We start from the raw sequence: 17,836 nt of genomic DNA on the forward strand, positions 1-17,836 counted from the left end.
GAATTGACTAAGTTGTTGTCTTTATTTTAAAATGTCCTATCAGACAGTCTCAATACCTTCACCTATTTGTTGCACGACAATCAGTCATCGAGGCAGGTGGAATTTCAAACTCAAAACATTTGCTGCCTCAGCTGTAGCCTATAGCAGAGAACCAGCTGGTTTACCAAAGTAAGTACTTCGACCTTAGGCAGGATTGAGGAACAAGACCACCAGGCAGAGCGGCCTAGCTGTCTTCCTCCTCGCAGGTGGCCTGAGAGCGAGCAGGGGACACGGCCCCGGGATCCCAGAGATCCCCAGAGAGCACAGACACAAATAGACGCGCTCTCAAAATTGCATCCTTGTGCGTAACCGCCGATTTCAAACTTCCAAGACCTGCCCTGCCGGGTTTGCCCTCCCCGTTTCCCATTGGCCATGAGTCAAAGGAAGAAACAATTTGATTGGCTATCTCTTTCACTTCCTCTGTCCCTTTAAGGACTTGGGCAGGGCCTGGTTGAGGTATAACTGTCCATCATAGGAGTGGGAACGCTGATTGGTCCAGACGTATCTGGGCCCCGCCCGCGCCGTTCCCCACGTTCAAATGCTGCGGCGGGACGCCCGGGGTGGAGTGGAGCGCTGACTGGCGGGGTCGGCTGAGCGTGAGTCTGGTCCCCTCACGCCCAATTTCCCCTCCACCCAATTCTGCAAGACCTGGGGAAGGGCCTCCTCCACCCACACCATTACCGGCTTTGCCCTTCGGAGCCGGGAGGGCGGCGGTTCCGCCCCCAGGGCTTCCGGGGGTCGGGAGGGTCTTCCTAGACTGGCGGTGCACTGGCCCACTTCCACCAGAGCCGAAGGGTCGGCCCGGCGATACTGGGGCCAGAGGAGTTGTTCCTTTCTCAAGCTTGGTGGGGTCCTGTGTTTATTCTGCCTTGCCTCCTGTCAGCATTACTAGTGGGGGCCGGCAGCGCCTTAGAATCTGTGTGACCTTAATTTGCTTTAGTGTCTTCATACTCTTCGTACCCATCCATCACTCCTATTTCCTGCCTCTTTTACTCTGTTCCAGCCCCTCTGGTCTCCCAGCTACTGTTAGAGAAGCCCAGGTCCTGCCTCAGAACCTTAGCTCTGGCTGTGCCCTTTGCCCGGGATACTTTTCTTTCCCCAAATATCAGCAAGGCTTGCTGCTTAACGCCCTTCAGATTTTGGTTCAAATGTCATCTTCTCAGTGACGTTACTCTGACACCACTGTTATACACACTGCCATGCCCCAATTCCCCCATTTTGCTCTTTTTCTTTTCTTTTTTTTTTTTTTTTTGAACCCCATGGCGCTTGAAACCTTTCAACATACCTGTATTATGTAGTTTGCTTATTTTCAGTGATTTATTCAGTAGCTATTAGTATTTATGTGCTGGGCTGTATGTTTCCCCACTATATGAAGATAAAAGTCCCTGCCCTGGTGGAGCTTACATTCTAAGGAGGGCAGATAAACAAACTTTAAAGTAAGAGAGTATGTCAGATAAGTGTTACTCCTGTTACACTGAATAAAAATCTGATTTTTAATCTCCGTCACCAGATTGAGCATCCCAAGACCCAGTGGTGGCTGATTTTCACCTCCCTTTCCTGATATCCTGAGGGAGCTCGGGATCTCTCAAGACCTTGCTGCTCAAATCTGCAGAACACATTTAACCGATCTCCCTTCATCACTAGTGGGGAGATGTTGAAGTTCAAGTATGGAGCACGGAATACGCCGGATGCTGGTGCTGCTGAATCCATTGCCAGTCGGGCCTCCAGGTTGAATCTTTTCTTCCAGGTAACAGACTGGCTTGCCAACTTTGCTCACCTCTGTGTGTTTCCTTGGAACCTCTTTGTTACCTTTGCTTTTGTTATAGGACAGAGGCTCATCCAGGAGAAAATCCCCTTTGGTGTTTCATATGCGCTGATAGTTTTGGAAAGGATCCATTGTTCAGACAGGAGTGGGTAGCTGAACTTGCCCTGGAAGGAAGACCTTTTTTATGACTTCAGTACTAAAGTTTGTCCTTTTATTAAAGAAAAGTAATTGAACAAAGACACTCTTTTGACCGAAATTTCTATACTTGTAATCCTATAGAAATTTAGAAATCTTTTTCATTCAAGAGATGTTTATAGTTTAGATTAAAAAAAAAACAGTTTTGATAAATACCACACCTGTGAAACCCGCTTTCCTCTCAAGATACAGAACATTTCCATCACCCCAAAGGATTAAAACTTGATGTTGTCAGATTTTTTTCCACGTAGATTTCTAATTCTTTTGTTTCTGATGTAGGTGGAACACCGTTGATGTAGAAATCCTTGTTTGACTTATGTATTCGTAAGTGAAAGGGACAATACAGATAGTGGTGAAGATTTAGGTTTGAATCCTGGCCCCAGTACTTGTTAGCTGTGTTACCTTGGGCGAGTCAGTTGCCTTCTCTGAATCCATTTTCCGTTCTTTATAATAGAGGTTATAACACATAATTTACAGAGTTATGAGGATTAAATGAGATAATCCATGTAAAGTACTTAGTTTCTTGCCCAGCTCTTGGTAAGCCCTATATAAATGGTAACTGTTATTAATAAGTGTAGAAATAGTATTAGTGACAGTAATAATAAATTTTTTTAGCAGTCTTTCCTGATCTTTTTCCTTCCAATTAATACATGCTCTTATAGACTTTTTTTAAAAATTTATTTAATTTTTGGCTGTGTTGGGTCTTTGTTGCTGCGCGTGGGCTTTTCCCTTGTTGTATAGAGCGGGGGCTACTCTTCGTTGCGGTGTGCGGGCTTCTCACTGCATTGGCTTCTCTTGTTGCGGAGCACGGGTTCTAGGCGTGCGGGCTCAGTAGTTGTGGCTCGTGGGCTCTAGAGCTCAGGCTCACTAGTTGTGGTGCACGGGCTTAGCTGCTCCACGGCATGTGGGATCTTCCTGGACCAGGGCTCGAATCTGTGTCCCCTGCATTGGCAGGTAGATTCTTAACCACTGCACCACCAGGGAAGCCCAGTAATAATAAATTTATGTTCACATAGCAGTAGTTATATTTAAGAAGGCATTTTTGTATGATACTATTTAATAGTAATTTAATAGTAATACTATTAAATTTAATAGTGTTTAATAGTAATACTATTACATTTAAACCAACTATACTGGTTTAAATGTAATAGTATTTTACAATGTTATATTAGTTTCAACACTAATACGATCTTGAGAACATTTTTCCCAAGATATTGGTATTGGGGAATGTTCAAACAGATCAGAATGGGGACAGATAGAAAGTGTAGGTGGGACCATCCCCATCACCATTTAAGTCATGAGCCATTTTTCACTAATGAATAGTCTATTCTTAACCTCAGCTGACTGAGTGCTACCACTTTTTAGCCCCTTTATCGTTTTACTCCAAAACTTCCAACTTATGACAGAATTTATTAAGGGCTTATCATGTGCAGATGTGGAGGGAGACAAAGGCTTGCCCAGAATCACACAGCTTGTAAATGGTAAAGCCACGCCCCATTTTTGGTCTGTGGGTATGTAACTGCTGGGCAATACCGCCAGAGTATGTCAGAGTTTATTAAGTGTGTCTTGTACTTAAATGTCATTATAACAGCAAGGATTGTGGATAAACCCCTAATTCATCTTTTTTTAAACTAATGAGTTCCACCCCACCCCCAGGACAGCTGCTATTTGCAAGTGTAGCATAACCCTAACATTCGCCTTAATATAAACAGGTAAGGATACTGTTTTTCCCCCTTCCAGCTGAAACTGCATTCCTTCTTGGATGGGACTTGAACCCAGCCAAAACTTAGATTGGACTTGAACCCACGATCCCAGACTTAGGAGGGGACTTGAACCCACTGTCGTTTAATTGAAACCGCTCACCTGGTGTCAGGACTTACTGAAGCTCAGGTTCTCTTGTCTCAGCACAGAAAAGACAAAGAGTGAGTTTCTTAGCATAGGATGCTTGTGAGAGATACAAACAGCCAGCAAGGGAATGCAGCCCCGAGAACAAAGAGGGGCTACATTTTTATAGTCAAAGAAAAAGTGGGGAGGGGAGAAGACCACCTTTTTTCTCATTTTTGGGCAGACATCAAGGCTTACATCATTAGTTCCTCCTTTCACCCTATATGATCTAACTGGGACTGTCATGGTGCTACTTAAATCATGTATATTAGCAGGAGAGTGAAAACATATACTAAAATATGCTAATTCACCTCGGGTTTCAATATAATGTCCCCTTTCACCTAGTTTCTTTCTCCTTTCACCTGTATTTCTGTCTTGGCTACATGCAGAAATGCTACTCTTCAAGGACCATTAACTTCCTGACTTCGTGTAAAAAGATTCAGACCCCATATCTATTGTCTTGTGTTTTAGCTATCAGGACTTGTGGCTTTAGTGTGCTTGGTACTTAGATGCACCTGGTCTTCCTTCAAGGTAATATAGATTGTTGCTAGGTTACTGGATTCTTTTCTTGAGTGGTCATTAGCTTATAACAGTCTCCCAGACTCCCTTAAAATTCCCTCTCTGTCCTTAATCCCCTAGTGGGATTTCTAAACTATTTAATTATCCTACTCCTATCCCTATCCCAGTGCCCTTTTAATGAGGTTTGAATAGAGAGTAGTGGTTTTGTTTTCCATTTAGGTAAGTACTTTAGACAGGCTCTCAGTTTCTACTTAACACAACTTCCCCACAAGCTCTAGGTCAGTGGTTGGCAGACTTTTAGATTTTCGAGCCAGCAAAATTTTACAAATTTGCTGGGCTGACCTAGGTTTGCCAACTTTCTATTTTGCCAAGTAAGGAATGTAAAAAACACACAGAAAAAAGAAAATCATATTATCTTCTGGTCCTTTTATTTCATAAAGGACATTTTAAGAAATACCATGAGAGGAAGGACATCGTTGCAAAATAAAGGACCGTTTTACAATTTGAATACACGTAGCTTTATAAAAGAGTCATCATGCAGTGTTCATCTTTTCTCATTTCATGGCAGACTTGAAAACTTTGTTAAGACTCAGTACTGTATTTGGGAACAGCTGCTTGAACTCATTAAGGAACAGAAGAAACAAAGAATCTTAGTTTCCCAGTTAGTGGTAGAGCTCTGAAATGACAGAAGGGTAATTTTTTTGTGACCCAGTGCTTCACAAACCTGGCTGAGGTCTGAGTCTCTAGGGAGGACTTGTTACTAAAACATATTCTAAGCTACAAACTGGGAAATTCGAATTCAGTAGGTCGGGGTGGAACCTGAGAATCTGTTTTTTTTTGTTTTTTAAGTGCTCCAGTTCTCCAAGTGATTCAGATGTAGCCAATCTGTTTCTGTTATCCAGTGCTGTGTAACAAACCACTCACAAAGTTTAAAACAACAGTGATTTATTTTGTCTTATGATTCTGTGGGTTGGCTGCGTTCAACTAGGTGGTTCTTCTGCTGGGGTCACTCACGGGGCTGTATTGAGTTGGGAGCTTGGCTGGGACTGGAACATTTGGGTGCCAGCTGCTGGCTGGGGAGCCTCAGGGTTCTACTGACCTCTCTTCTCCAAAGGTCTTTCATTATTCAGTCAGTCTAACCTGGGGCTTGTAATTTTTTTCTGTGGATAATAAGTATTTTAGATGTCATGGGCCTTACGGTCTCTGCTGCAGCTAGTCAACTCTGTCATTGTAGCACAGAAGCAGCCATAGACAATGTGTAAATTAATAGGTATGGCTGTGTTCCAATAAAGTTTTATTTATAAAAACACGCAGTGGGCCAGATTTGGCTGACCCCTGGTCTAGCCCAAGCTTCTTGACTTGGTGGATGGCTTCCCCAAAAAAGCAAAAGTAGAAGCTGCCAGACTTCTTAAGGGCTCCACCTTGAACTGGCACATGATCCCTTATGTCACGTTCTGTTGGTTGACGTGAATCATGGCGATGGCACAGATTCACGGGGAGAGGAAATAGATTCTGACTCTTGGTGGGTGCAGTGGCAAGTGCCTTCAGAGTTAGAGGAACTGTTGGTGGCCAGCTTTGCAGAGAGACCTGCACACAATCCACAGCTTGGCACATGGGATTCATTGCTCTAGACCAGGGGTGCAAACTCATGTCTTTGGGGGCCAGGGAGTGTAAAGGAGACAAGTGAGCCAGATGGAAGAGCTGCGAGTGAGGTCTGCAGTGAAATGCAGACCACATCCGTTACCCAGAGGGGCAGCGCTCCTCAGCTGCATCTCAGCATCCCCAGGCAGGAACGTGGGGGCATTGTTGGCCAGATCTGCCAGGGTCTCACGAGAAGCCAGAAATCTTCCCCTCCCCCCCCCTTTTTTTTGGCGTGAAATCTCCTGATTTTTCAATATTGGCAGATAACTCAAATTATTTTAAATACCACAGGCCAAACAAAACACGTCTGTGGGCTAGATGCAGTTTGCCAGTTTGCAGCTGTTGCTCGAGATCGTGAATAAATTCAGCTTTAGTGCAGTCACTCCATTTACACCACCCTAGATTGTTCAAGTGAACTAAACTGAAGTTATGTCAGCAAACCTCTGGGAACACAGGGAGGAAGAGGCAATCATTGTGTCCTAGTGCAGAGACATGGAGATGTGACAGGCCCAGCAGGGTTCAGAGTAAATGTCCCCACGAGCCTCAGACCGTTAAGAAAGAAGGACCTTTTCTTATTCTTGGCATGCTGGTGACGTTTTTCTCCCGAGGTGCTGGAGGAAGAAGCCCACGGTGATGGGATGTGCAAGTGATCACTTAATGACTGTCAGTGGATGTTGCTTTAAAGAACGAGGCCACCGAATTATGTCGTTAGTGCGTGTCGTGAGCAGTTAGTCGAGTTGGTGGCTTGCAATTTACTCTGCGTGGATGTTATTGATCAAAGCTTTTCATTATTGACAGTGTCTCCATCTGCTGTTTGCTGTTTTTAGGGGAAACCACCCTTCATGACTCAACAGCAGATGTCTCCTCTTTCCCGAGAAGGGATATTAGATGCCCTCTTTGTTCTCTTTAAAGAATGCAGTCAGCCTGCTCTGATGAAGATTAAGCACGTGAGCAACTTTGTCCGGAAGTGTAAGTGTGGGGGAACTTTTTCCTGAAAACTGTCCTGCTTAGAGAGAACTAGAAGGATGCCAGAGGCGGGATGCGTTTGTGGGCAGTGGGAGTGGGTGGGAACTCTGCTTTAGACGGACTCACCTTCAAGGTCAGCTTCCACCTTCAGTCTGTGGGAGACCGGATAAGTCAGGCCTCTTGGTTGCAAGTGACAGAAACTCAAACTAGCTTAGGCCAAAAAGTGAATTAAAAAATTTTTTTTACTTTATTGAAGTATAGTTGATGTACAACATTGTGTTGATTTCTGCTGTACAGCAAAGTGATTCAGTTATATATATTGTTCTTCATTATGGTTTATCACAGAATATTGAATATAGTTCCCTGTGCTATGCAGTTGGACTTTGTTGTTTATCCCCAAAAGTGAATTTTTTTTGGCTCATGAAACTGATAGTCCAGGGATGGGTCAAATTTTAGGCATGGCTGGTTCCAGGGACTTAAATAACGTCCTCTGGCTCCATCTTTATACTCACTTAAAGCTGATTATTCATTAGGCATTATAAGCACAGTGCTTAGCGCCCACAGTATTTAATTTTAATACATTGAATTTATTGTAATTAGTTTAATTTATTTTAAAATCATAAGAAAAATGTGGGTATGCTAATAATGTATAATGATTCTGGATTATATTCATCTTTATACCAATGCAGTCATAAAAAATATATATTTTTATGGAGCAAGGGACTGACGAAGGCAAAAGTGCCTAGGGACTATGGAAGTCATGAATTGGCCCTGCCCGCACCTTGTTGTTGTGTTTTATTTATTTATTTTAAAGTATTTATTTATTTGGCTGCACTGGGTCTTAGTTGCGGCATGTGGGATATAGTTCCCTGACCAGGGATTGAACTCGGGCCCCCTACATTCGGGAGCGTGGCGTCTTAGCCACTGGACCACCAGGGAAGTCCACGAATACACCCTGTTCTCGACTCTCCTTGACTTCCACGTGGTGGGGAAGTTGACTGCTGGTTCCCCAGTTTCGTGTTTTTTCATGTGACCCCGGTGTTTTACGACCAGCGCTGATTTTGCCTCCCAGGGACATTTGGTAGTATCTGCAGACAGTTTTGGTTGTCACAGCAGCAGGGAGGGGCTCATGGCAGCTAATGAGTGCAGCCCGGAGACACTGCTGAACATCCTACAATGCACGGGACAGCCCCCCACCACCCAGAACCCTGGGACTAGCGGGCCTTTCTCTCTCACTGTGAAATCTCAGGGCCTCTTCCTCTCCATACGGCTCTTCTGTGTGGTCTGTCCATGAAGGGTTGGCCAACTACAGCCTGGGATACCTGCTTTGTAAACAAAGTTCTGCTGGAATACAGCCACGCCTGTTCCCTAGGGCTGCTGTCATATCACAAGGCATTTGAGTAGGCGTGACCATATGGCCTACAAAGCCTAAAATATTTACTGTCTGGCCCTTTAAGAAAAGGCTGCTGACCCCTGGTCTACACTCTAGCAGAGGTGTCTAGACCTCCTCCATGGCAACTCAGGGTTTCCAAAAGCACAAAAGTGGAAGCTGCCAGGCCTTTTTTGGGCTCAGGCCTGGAAGGGACGTAGAATCTCTTTGGCTGCATTCCACTGTTTGCAGTGAGGCATAGGGCCCCACAGATTCCATGTGCCAGGGAACTATGTATATCTTCCACTGTCTATGTTCATGCAATCCCAGGGAAATTCTCATTGGCTCTGCTTTGGGTCACTTGCCCACCCCTTGACCAGTCACTGGGCCAGGGTGTGAAGTACTGTGATTGGCCTCATCTAGGTGCCCCAGGGGTCCAGGGCACTGTGATCACCAGGACCTCATGGAAAGGGGGATATACATTGCCCAAAGGACCTGGAAGTTTTGAGTGGATTAAACCAATGTATTACTAAGTGACCGTCGGTACCCTGTCTATTCTCAGTGCCCTCATCTGCGAAATAGGGGAAAACGCATTATCTCATCAATAGGGATTGAATGAGTTAGTGCCCAGTCCAGGCTTATCATGTTGCCTGGCACGTAGAAACAATCAATAAATGTTACCCAATAATGATAACCATAAACCTCAACGTTTAATATATTGTGTACCTTTAACTTGAAAATGTACTTGGCGTATTTATTCATGATTCTGTGCTTGAATAAGCTCCCACCTTATTTTGTGGAATATTTAAATTCTCAAATAGGGAGTGGGAGGGGAAGGGGAATTATGTGACAGACTAATTTACTGAGCTATCAACATGCATCTTCTTTAGTCTTGAGATTGCCCTCCGCTTCCTTTAAAGCCGTGGATCTTCTAGACTCATTCAGTAATCAGGGGACTAGACTTAGTGAAACATAGATTTTTCTAATAGAATCCTCTTCCAGGGAGATGTTTCATATTTATATATATATTTTTTTGCGGTACGCGGGCCTCTCAGTGTTGTGGCCTCTCCCGTTGTGGAGCACAGGCTCCAGACGCGCAGGCCCAGTGGCCATGGCTCACAGGCCCAGCCACTCCACGGCACGTGGGATCTTCCTGGACCCGGGCACGAACCCGTGTCCCCTGCATCAGCAGGCGGATTCCCAACCACTGCGCCACCAGGGAAGCCCTGTTTCATATTTTTAAAGAGGCTTCCTGGAGAGTATGGTTGAGAGACTATGACTGGAAAAGGGTGATTGCATTAGTATGCTTTCTTCCCCCCCTCTTTGGTTTTCTGTTTTGGAATGTAAGCTTCATTTCTCCGTGGGAGGAAGGGTCCAACAGCTCTTACTGCATACGTTTCTCGAGTCTTGCCATAGAGCTGGAGATTTTCTTCAGGGACTGTTGGAGGAAGTGAGACAGAATAATACAGCCCTGAAGCAGTGCCCCTAGCTTGGGCCAAGAGAGGGCAGGGAGCTGGCATCTGGGAACCAGGGAAAGGCTTTTTGTTTCTTAATTGTTATTTTAGCCCCAGTGCCTAAAACAGTGTCTGGTTCACAGAAGGTTTTAATAAATATTGGTTGACTGACTATTGCTGATGAACAGAATAAGTAGCAAAATCTTAAGTAGTATATCACATATTTTGTGTAAAAAAATAAACAAGCGTGATATTAAAACATGCAGACAAAGTGTTGATAATGGGTAAAGTTGGGCTGTTCTTGGTGATCTGACAGTAGCTGAAATTCTACCCTCTTTTAACTAGGTTCGCTGCAGGCAAGCATATGTTCACAACCTTAGTACTTTGGGCAAAATGTAACTTTAAGAAGTTTTTTCCCCCTAATTGCAAACATGATACAAAGTAATTATTTGCAGCAACATGGATGGACCTAGAGATTATCATACTGAGTGAAGTATGACAGAGAAAGACAAATATCATATGATATCACGTATATGTGGAATCTGAAAAAAATGATACAAATGAACTTATTTACAAAGCAGAAATAGACTTGCAGACATAGAAAACAAATTTATGGTTACCAAAAGAGGGGGGAGGGATAAATTAGGAGTTTGTGATTAACATATACACACACTGCTATATATAAAATAGGTAACTAACAAGGACCTACTGTATAACACAGGGAACTATATTCAATATCTTGTAATAACATATAATAGAAAAGAATCTAAAAAAGAATATTTATATATGTATAGCTAGTTACTTTGCTGTGACTGAAACTAACACAACATTGTAAATTAACTATATTTTAATAAAAATATTTTTAAAATACAAAGTTAAATATAAAAGGTCAGAGTGGGAGAAAATCCCTCAGAATCTTTCCTAAGATAACCACTGTTAACGATTTGGTGTGTAGTACTGCAATTTTTCTTTTTTTTTTTTTTTTGCTGTACGCGGGCCTCTCACTGCTGTGGCCTCTCCCGTTGCGGAGCACAGGCTCCGGACACACAGGCCCCGCGGCCATGGCTCGCGGGCCCAGCCGCTCCGCGGCACGTGGGACCCTCCGGGATCGGGGCACGAACCCGCGTCCCCTGCATCGGCAGGCGGACTCTCAACCACTGCGCCACCAGGGAGGCCCTGCAATTTTTCTTTTATCCTTAAAAAATATTTATTATGAAATGTTCAAACATACCTGAGGGTGAAGAGACGAGTGTCATGAGCCCCCGCATACCAATCCACTAGCTTGAGCAATGAACCCTTTTCCACGCATGTTCTAACATTACTGTGTTTTAATTTTATGCAAAATGGCTCATGTTTATAATGCTTTTGCCACTAGGTTTGCTCACCTAGCAGAATATTTACTTGACAGGTGTTTATGGAGCACTCGCTATGTGTCAGTTTCTGCTTTGGGTACTGGGTTTACAGTAGTGATCAAAACAGAAAAAATCCTTGTTCTTGAAGAACATGGACTCTAGTGGAGGTCGAGCTACTGAATTCTTTTAAACATGTGCCTAATATTCTTTTATGTGGGTGGACTCTTAGGCTGTTTCCCCTTTCCTACTAACGGACCTCTAGGTTGTTTCTGATTTTTTTCCTGTAACAAACAGTGCTTATCATAAGTATCTTGATATGTATGTCTTTGGAGCATTTCTGTGAAGGGTGAATTCCTAGAGACTGAAGTGTCTCAATACTGAGTTTCAAAAAAGGAAGCAGTACACTCATCTGTGGTGGCTTTTGCCTCCTGGGTCCAAATATATATCTGACAAGGTCCTTCTTTGACTGCATTTTCATTCCATGCTTTGGGTCTTTACCTCCCCTCAATGTTCAGTCTGCACTGGGCTCAGAGTGGGCAGGGATGAAGGGTCGCTGTGGTTTTGAAGTCACAAAAGTTGCTGGTAGGGAAAGAAGTTGCGAAGGGTTATTTTTTCACAGTCATAGACATGAGTTCAGCATCTCACCTGTTCACCTTAATAATCCAAAAGCCTGACCCTGTCGGACAGGGGAGGGAGTTGGCAGGACACGGCCGAGGCCAGGAAGCCCCAGAGGAAGTTTGGGCAATGGTGCCTACCCTTGGCACCAAAACCAATAAGCCACTTGGTGTCTTCGGTCAACTTACACATTTGGAGGGCGGACCACAATGAAATCTGTCGTGTGCAAAATGAACCCCATGACGGACACAGCTTCCTGTGGTTCTGAGGTTAAGAAGTGGTGGACCCAGCAGCTGACAGTGGCGAGTGACGAAAGCAGAGATGACCTTCTGGACATTTAGGTGGAAACCAATGCAGATGACAGTCCACTGGTGAAAACTGACTTCTGATATGTTCTTTCATTGTCCAGTGAGCAATCCGTAATTGATATATAATTTAAGTCCAACTTGTAACAAGATTTTTTAAACTGGAAAAAAAAATCCAAAAGCCTTTGGATAACAACATTGCGATGTGGAATGGTTTCTCAGAATTCTGAGAGCATCGTGATGGTGTTGCCTGCAAGCAGTTTTGTCTCCCTGGGTGATTGAGATGCCTGGTGGTTGCTAGTGACAGACCCAGAGTTATTAAGTTGGACAAAGCTGTAAGCAACGTGGGGGCCAAGGCCTAACAGAATCAGGAGAGCCTGGCCTTCTGTGCAAGCAGTGATGAAATCAGGTTCAAGCCAGCATATTTGGGGAATTAATAATTCAAAACTCAAGTACTAGATCTGAAAGAAACTTGGAAGAGGGCAGGGCAGAAAGGCTGGACTTGGCACAGTGATGTCAGGGCAAAAGGAAAATATCGTGCAGCTTTCAATTTTGCTTCTGCATGGAATTCTCCCTGAAAGCGCTCTTTCTTTATTTTTTTGTTTTCCAACGCTCACGATGAATTCATGCAGATCCACCCACCCCTCTTGCCTGATTACTCAAGGGGCCAAAAGAAGGTGTTTTTAGGATGACTGTTGAAGTAAGAGATGTGGTTAGTGCAGTGATGTTCATCGTATGAGCCTTTGAGCCAAGTGAATTCAACTCCACCCACGCAACAAAGAAAGGGAGTGGGTAACAACTTAAACTTGCATCGGCTAATTCATTAATATGTTGACAAGTGACTGTGGTTATGAAGTGGCTTTTCCCTTTGTTGGATTCTGTCCCTTTCGCTGTGTGAACAACTCTCTGAGTGATTGTAACTCTAGGGTGTGGCTCCCAGCTTTATCTGGTGCCCACCCACAGAAATGAGGATCACTCCAGGGTACCTGTGGGATTTCAAGAGTCCCTTGGTCTTCTCCATGGCACCTTTCTGAGGGATTCTCCAGGATAATTTTGATCACATGCTTCTCTTGTCTTGCTTAGGAGTGTAACCCTCTATATGCTGCAGTTTCCCTGTATCAGGCAGGATTGAAGGATTTGGTCAGTCATAACTGTTCTGCTCTATTCTTTTTTTTTTTAATATTTTATTGAAGTATAGTTGACTTACAATGTTGTTAATTTCTGCTGTACAGCAAACTGATTCAGTTATACATATATATATTCTTTTTCATATTCTTTTCTATTATGATTTATCACAGGATATCGAATATAGTTCCCTGGGCTCTACAGTAGGACCTTGATGTTTATCCATCCTGTATATACTAGTTTGCATCTGCTAATCCCAAACTCCCAGTCCTTCCCTCTCCCACCCTTCCTCCCCCTTGGCAACCACAGGTCTGTTCTCTATGTCTGTGAGTCTGTTTCTGTTTCGTAGATATGTTCATTTGTATCGTATTTTAGATTCCACATATAAGTGATATCATATGGTATCTGTCTTTCTCTTTCTGACTTACTTCACTTAGTATGATAATCTCTAGGTCCATCCATGTTGCTGCAAATGGTATTATTTCATTCTTCTTTAAAAAAATTTTTTTATTGGAGTATAGTTGATTTACAGTGTTGTTAGTTTCAGGTATACAGCAAAGTGGATCAGTTATACATACACATACACACACACACACACACACACACACACACACACATACACATATATATACTGTTTTTTTTTTTTTAGATTCTTTTCCCATATAGGCAATTACAGAGTATTGAGTAGAGTTCCCTGTGCTATACAGCAGGTTCTTATTAGTTCATTCTTTCTTATGGCTGAGTAGTATTCCATTGTATATATATAAACCACATCTTCTTTATCCATTCATCTGTTGATGGACATTTAGATTGTTTCTGTGTCTCGGCTATTGTAAATAGTGCTGCTATGAACATAGGGGTGCATGTATCCTTTCGAATTATTTTGTCTGGGTATATGCCCAGGAGTGGGATTGCTGGATCATATGGTAGCTCTGTTTTTAGTTTTTCTGAGGAACCTCCATACTGTTCTCCGTAGCGGCTGCACCAATATACGTTCCCACCAACAGTGCCAGAGGGTTTCCTTTTGTCCACACCCTCTCCAGCAGTTATTATTTGTAGACTTTTTCATGATGGCAGTTCTGACTGGTGTGAGGTGATACCTCATTGTAGTTTTGACTTGGATTTCTCTAATAATTACGTTCCACTCTATTCTTTAGACCATTAGAGTTGTTGCAAATCCAGCGATGCCCCAACTTAGTGCTGTTAATAAATATATGTTAGATTCCAAATCTGCCATCTGTTTAGTCCATACTTTAAACACTGAGAATCTCTCACTGTTCCGCCCCCTCCTCCAGTTCCCCAAATTCATATGTTAAGGCTCTATCCGCCAACATGTGGAGGCTTTGGGAGATTATTAGGTTTAGATGAATTCATAAAGGTGGTCCCCCATGATGGAATTAGTGTCCCCGGAAGAAGAGGAAGAGGGACGAGGGCTCCCTTTCTTTCTGCCACATGAGGACACAGGGAGAAGGTGGCTGTTCATCAGTCAGGAAGCGGGTTCTCTGCAGGATCTCAGTCTCCTGGCCTTCCCAGCCACCAGAACTTTGAGAAATACATGCCTGTTGTTTAAGCCGCTTTGCCCATGAGTCTGTGGTGTTTTGTTAAAGCAGTCAGGGTAGATGAAGACACCAACTGAGAGATTGCACTCGGAGAAGGAATAGACTGTATGCTAAGAAAAAAGATAGTTGCAAACCCATCCAGGTGTGTGATACGTCAGCTCTGCAGGACCAAGGTCAGGGCTCTATTTGGTTCCTTGGGCTTAGGCTTTTTTTTTTTTTTTTTTCCTTTGGTAGCGCTGCTGCATATTAAGGCCAGGAAGGTATTTACTGACACGATCCAAGGGAGATAAGGCTTGGGCTAGTGGGATAAAACTGAGCAGGACACGTGTAGTCAGAATGGAATGATCTGGAAGTCAACTCCGAAGTCGACCGACGTAGGAATCACATTGCTTACGTCCCATTATAAACTGATCTAAATGCTGATAAGCACCTTTGACCACACACTGCCCTTCAGCCTCCCGAGAAGAGGAAGAAGAGCGTGATTTCCGTTCTCCTTCCCCTATTTTCTACGTCTCCAGGATTCAAATCATAGCTGCCATGGAAACTGTGCTTTGGAATTTCTGGAGCCCTTAATTTTAACTTAGCATAGGAAAACACTTTTATGCTGATTTTATAATTATTCACGACGACGAGGAAGTGACTAAGTGTCTTCTGACAGCTAGGGAAGACATAGCGACACTTTCTTCTTTCTTCCTTTCTTTTCGCTTTCGTAAAGATGCGCGTATTTGAAGCTCGTTATGGATCAGGAGTCACTCTTCCGTCTTTTGCAGATTCTGACATCGTAGCTGAGTTGCAGGAGCTCCAGCCTTCAGCAAAGGACTTTGAAGGGAGAAGTGTCGTAGGTTGCGGTAACTTTGCCGAAGTGCAGGTGGTCAGAGAGAAAGCGACCGGGGACATCTATGCCATGAAAGTCATGAAGAAGAAAGCTTTGTTGGCCCAGGAGCAGGTAGGAGCGTTTAACATCACAGCATTTTCCCCCTTTCTGTACCAGCATGTTCATTGCAGAGTTGAGAATCTGCTGAATTGGCTTCTGGGATGGAGCCAGTTTTCCTCTGCCTCTCTAGTTAATTATGGTGGCACAGCCAGGAAGGTCTGAACACTCTTGAACTGACATTGACTAATTTTGAAGACTGACAAGCTCCCCTGAGTTGCTTGATCATGTTTTTATAGTTGCATATTATTCAGAACCAACTTGGGCTTTTCACTAATGAATTGGAGATGATCTTTCATGACCATCCCTTGGGGATTCAGAGATGTGCATGTCATGGGGTGAGTCAGATAGCCTTTGCTTTCGTACACATCTTATATATTTGTGTTGTGGGCATGTGTATTTGATTTTAAACCAGGCCTCTGAAGAAATTAAATTGTTCTGTGGCTAAGGAGTTGCAGGTTGGAGAGCAGGTGAGAAGTTATCTTTCCTGTTGTGGTGTTTTTCTCTCTTTTAAACAAGGCTACTGCTTCCATACAGTATTGATTCATTTGCCTCGTTTCTAGAGAGGCAACCATCAGCCCTGGTGTTCAGAGAGCAATTTATTAGTTACCCATGTTAAAGTGCACATCATGTGTCTGATAATGGACCCAGCTCTGTGGGAAGCCTACAAAAGGAATCGAAGCTCCATGGCTGTTAATTTCAGGGTTTTAGAACAACCTTGGAAAGTGGAGGTAAAACGCAGATCCGTAAAGCAGGCACTTAGGAGCTAAAGCATCACAGAAGAGGGAGCAGTTAGCAAATTCATGTACGATAGAATGAGGAGAGGTGTGGGTGAGCCAGACAGTTAGGGAAGGTTCACAGTGCTGAGAGGGAGCATGGGCTCCGGACAGAGAGAAGTGACGAGAACGGACCAGGTAGAAGTGGGGTGTGTGTGCCCTTCTGGAGGTGTGAGTATTAGAATGCTACGCAGATGTGTTTGTTTTTGTTGTTTAAGTGGTTTAGAATGAATAGACTGGGAAATGGGGGGAAATAAGGATATTGGAGTTGGGAGGGGGTGACTGGTGGGAAACCTCAAGAACCCTTTTTCGGTTACTGTGATAAAATACATGCAACATAAAATTTACCATTTTAGCCATTTTTTAAGTGTACAGTTCAGCGGCATTAAGCACATTCACAGTGTTCCACCATCACCGCCATCCTTCTGCAGAACTTTTTCATCATCCCAGATAGAAACTCTACCCATTAAATAGTAACTCACCCTCCCCAAGAACTGCTTTTCGGAGTCACAGTTTAATTTGTGAGACGTTGGGGGATCACGTAGGTTTTTGGAAGGAGGCTGGGATCGGGGTCTGAGTACTTAAGTGACTTTGTGTGGTCTCCAGTCAGAGACTCAGCGGAGGGCAGGAAGCTGCTTGTTAGCATCCAAGAAAGCTGTGGCGTGCATTCAGGAATGAAATGTGGGCAACTTCACAGAAAGGACAAATGACAGGATGTGGCAGATCATTCGGAAGAGAGGCGTGGAAGATGCTCACTGAGCCACCCAGCACCTAACAACCACCTGTCATCAGGCCACACCTGCTGAGCACCTGTTGTGTCTGGTGTGTTCCTAGGTCCTTGGAAGAGGCCTTAGATGTAGCCTTGTGCTGCTTATATTTCAGGTGGGAAATCGTGCATATCAAAGGAAGCAAATTCAGCGTCTGCCATACTGCAGGCAAGTGATAGAGACACTCACGTAGGTGTGCGTTCCTCCAGGTGAATGACTTGAGATGACCCCTTGCCGGGCATGAGCTGGGGGATTTAAAAATCACACACACCCGGGAGCTAATTAAACCCACCCACCCATTCCTTACCTGAGCCACGGTGAGGCTTTGGAATTGAAGGGTGTGAGAAGAGAAGTCAGCACAGGGAGTTGGGGGAAGGAAGTGCCAGAGAGGAGGTGAGAAGAGGTAGCATCCTGTGAATAAGACCTGTCACCTAGGAGAAGCCAGCAACCCCGCCCAGAGCTCCATGAAAACTGGAAGAGGGCCTCAGAGACCGTTTGTTTTAATAGAAGCTTCAGGGCTCAGACGAGGCGTCGATGATAAGCAAGTGAAGGTGTAGACCCTTCTGTTCAGCCA

At 44.0% G+C, this 17,836-nt stretch overlaps 1 protein-coding gene across 2 annotated transcripts in view; it reads left to right on the forward strand.

The window, feature by feature from the left end:
* The first annotated feature begins 585 nt into the window (after positions 1-585).
* The window catches only part of CIT (citron rho-interacting serine/threonine kinase), a 180,971-nt gene continuing 163,720 nt past the window's right edge, over positions 586-17,836 (forward strand). For both annotated transcript variants that reach the window (XM_060119127.1, XM_060119128.1), the window contains exons 1-4: positions 586-635; positions 1,550-1,786; positions 6,871-7,012; positions 15,559-15,734. In XM_060119127.1, coding sequence (XP_059975110.1) covers positions 1,691-1,786; positions 6,871-7,012; positions 15,559-15,734 — 414 coding nt within the window. In that variant the 5' untranslated portion in view covers positions 586-635; positions 1,550-1,690. The remainder of the gene's footprint in view (positions 636-1,549; positions 1,787-6,870; positions 7,013-15,558; positions 15,735-17,836) is intronic.

Source organism: Mesoplodon densirostris, chromosome 15 (genome assembly GCF_025265405.1).
Source record: "Mesoplodon densirostris isolate mMesDen1 chromosome 15, mMesDen1 primary haplotype, whole genome shotgun sequence".
Classification (NCBI taxonomy): domain Eukaryota; kingdom Metazoa; phylum Chordata; class Mammalia; order Artiodactyla; family Ziphiidae; genus Mesoplodon; species Mesoplodon densirostris.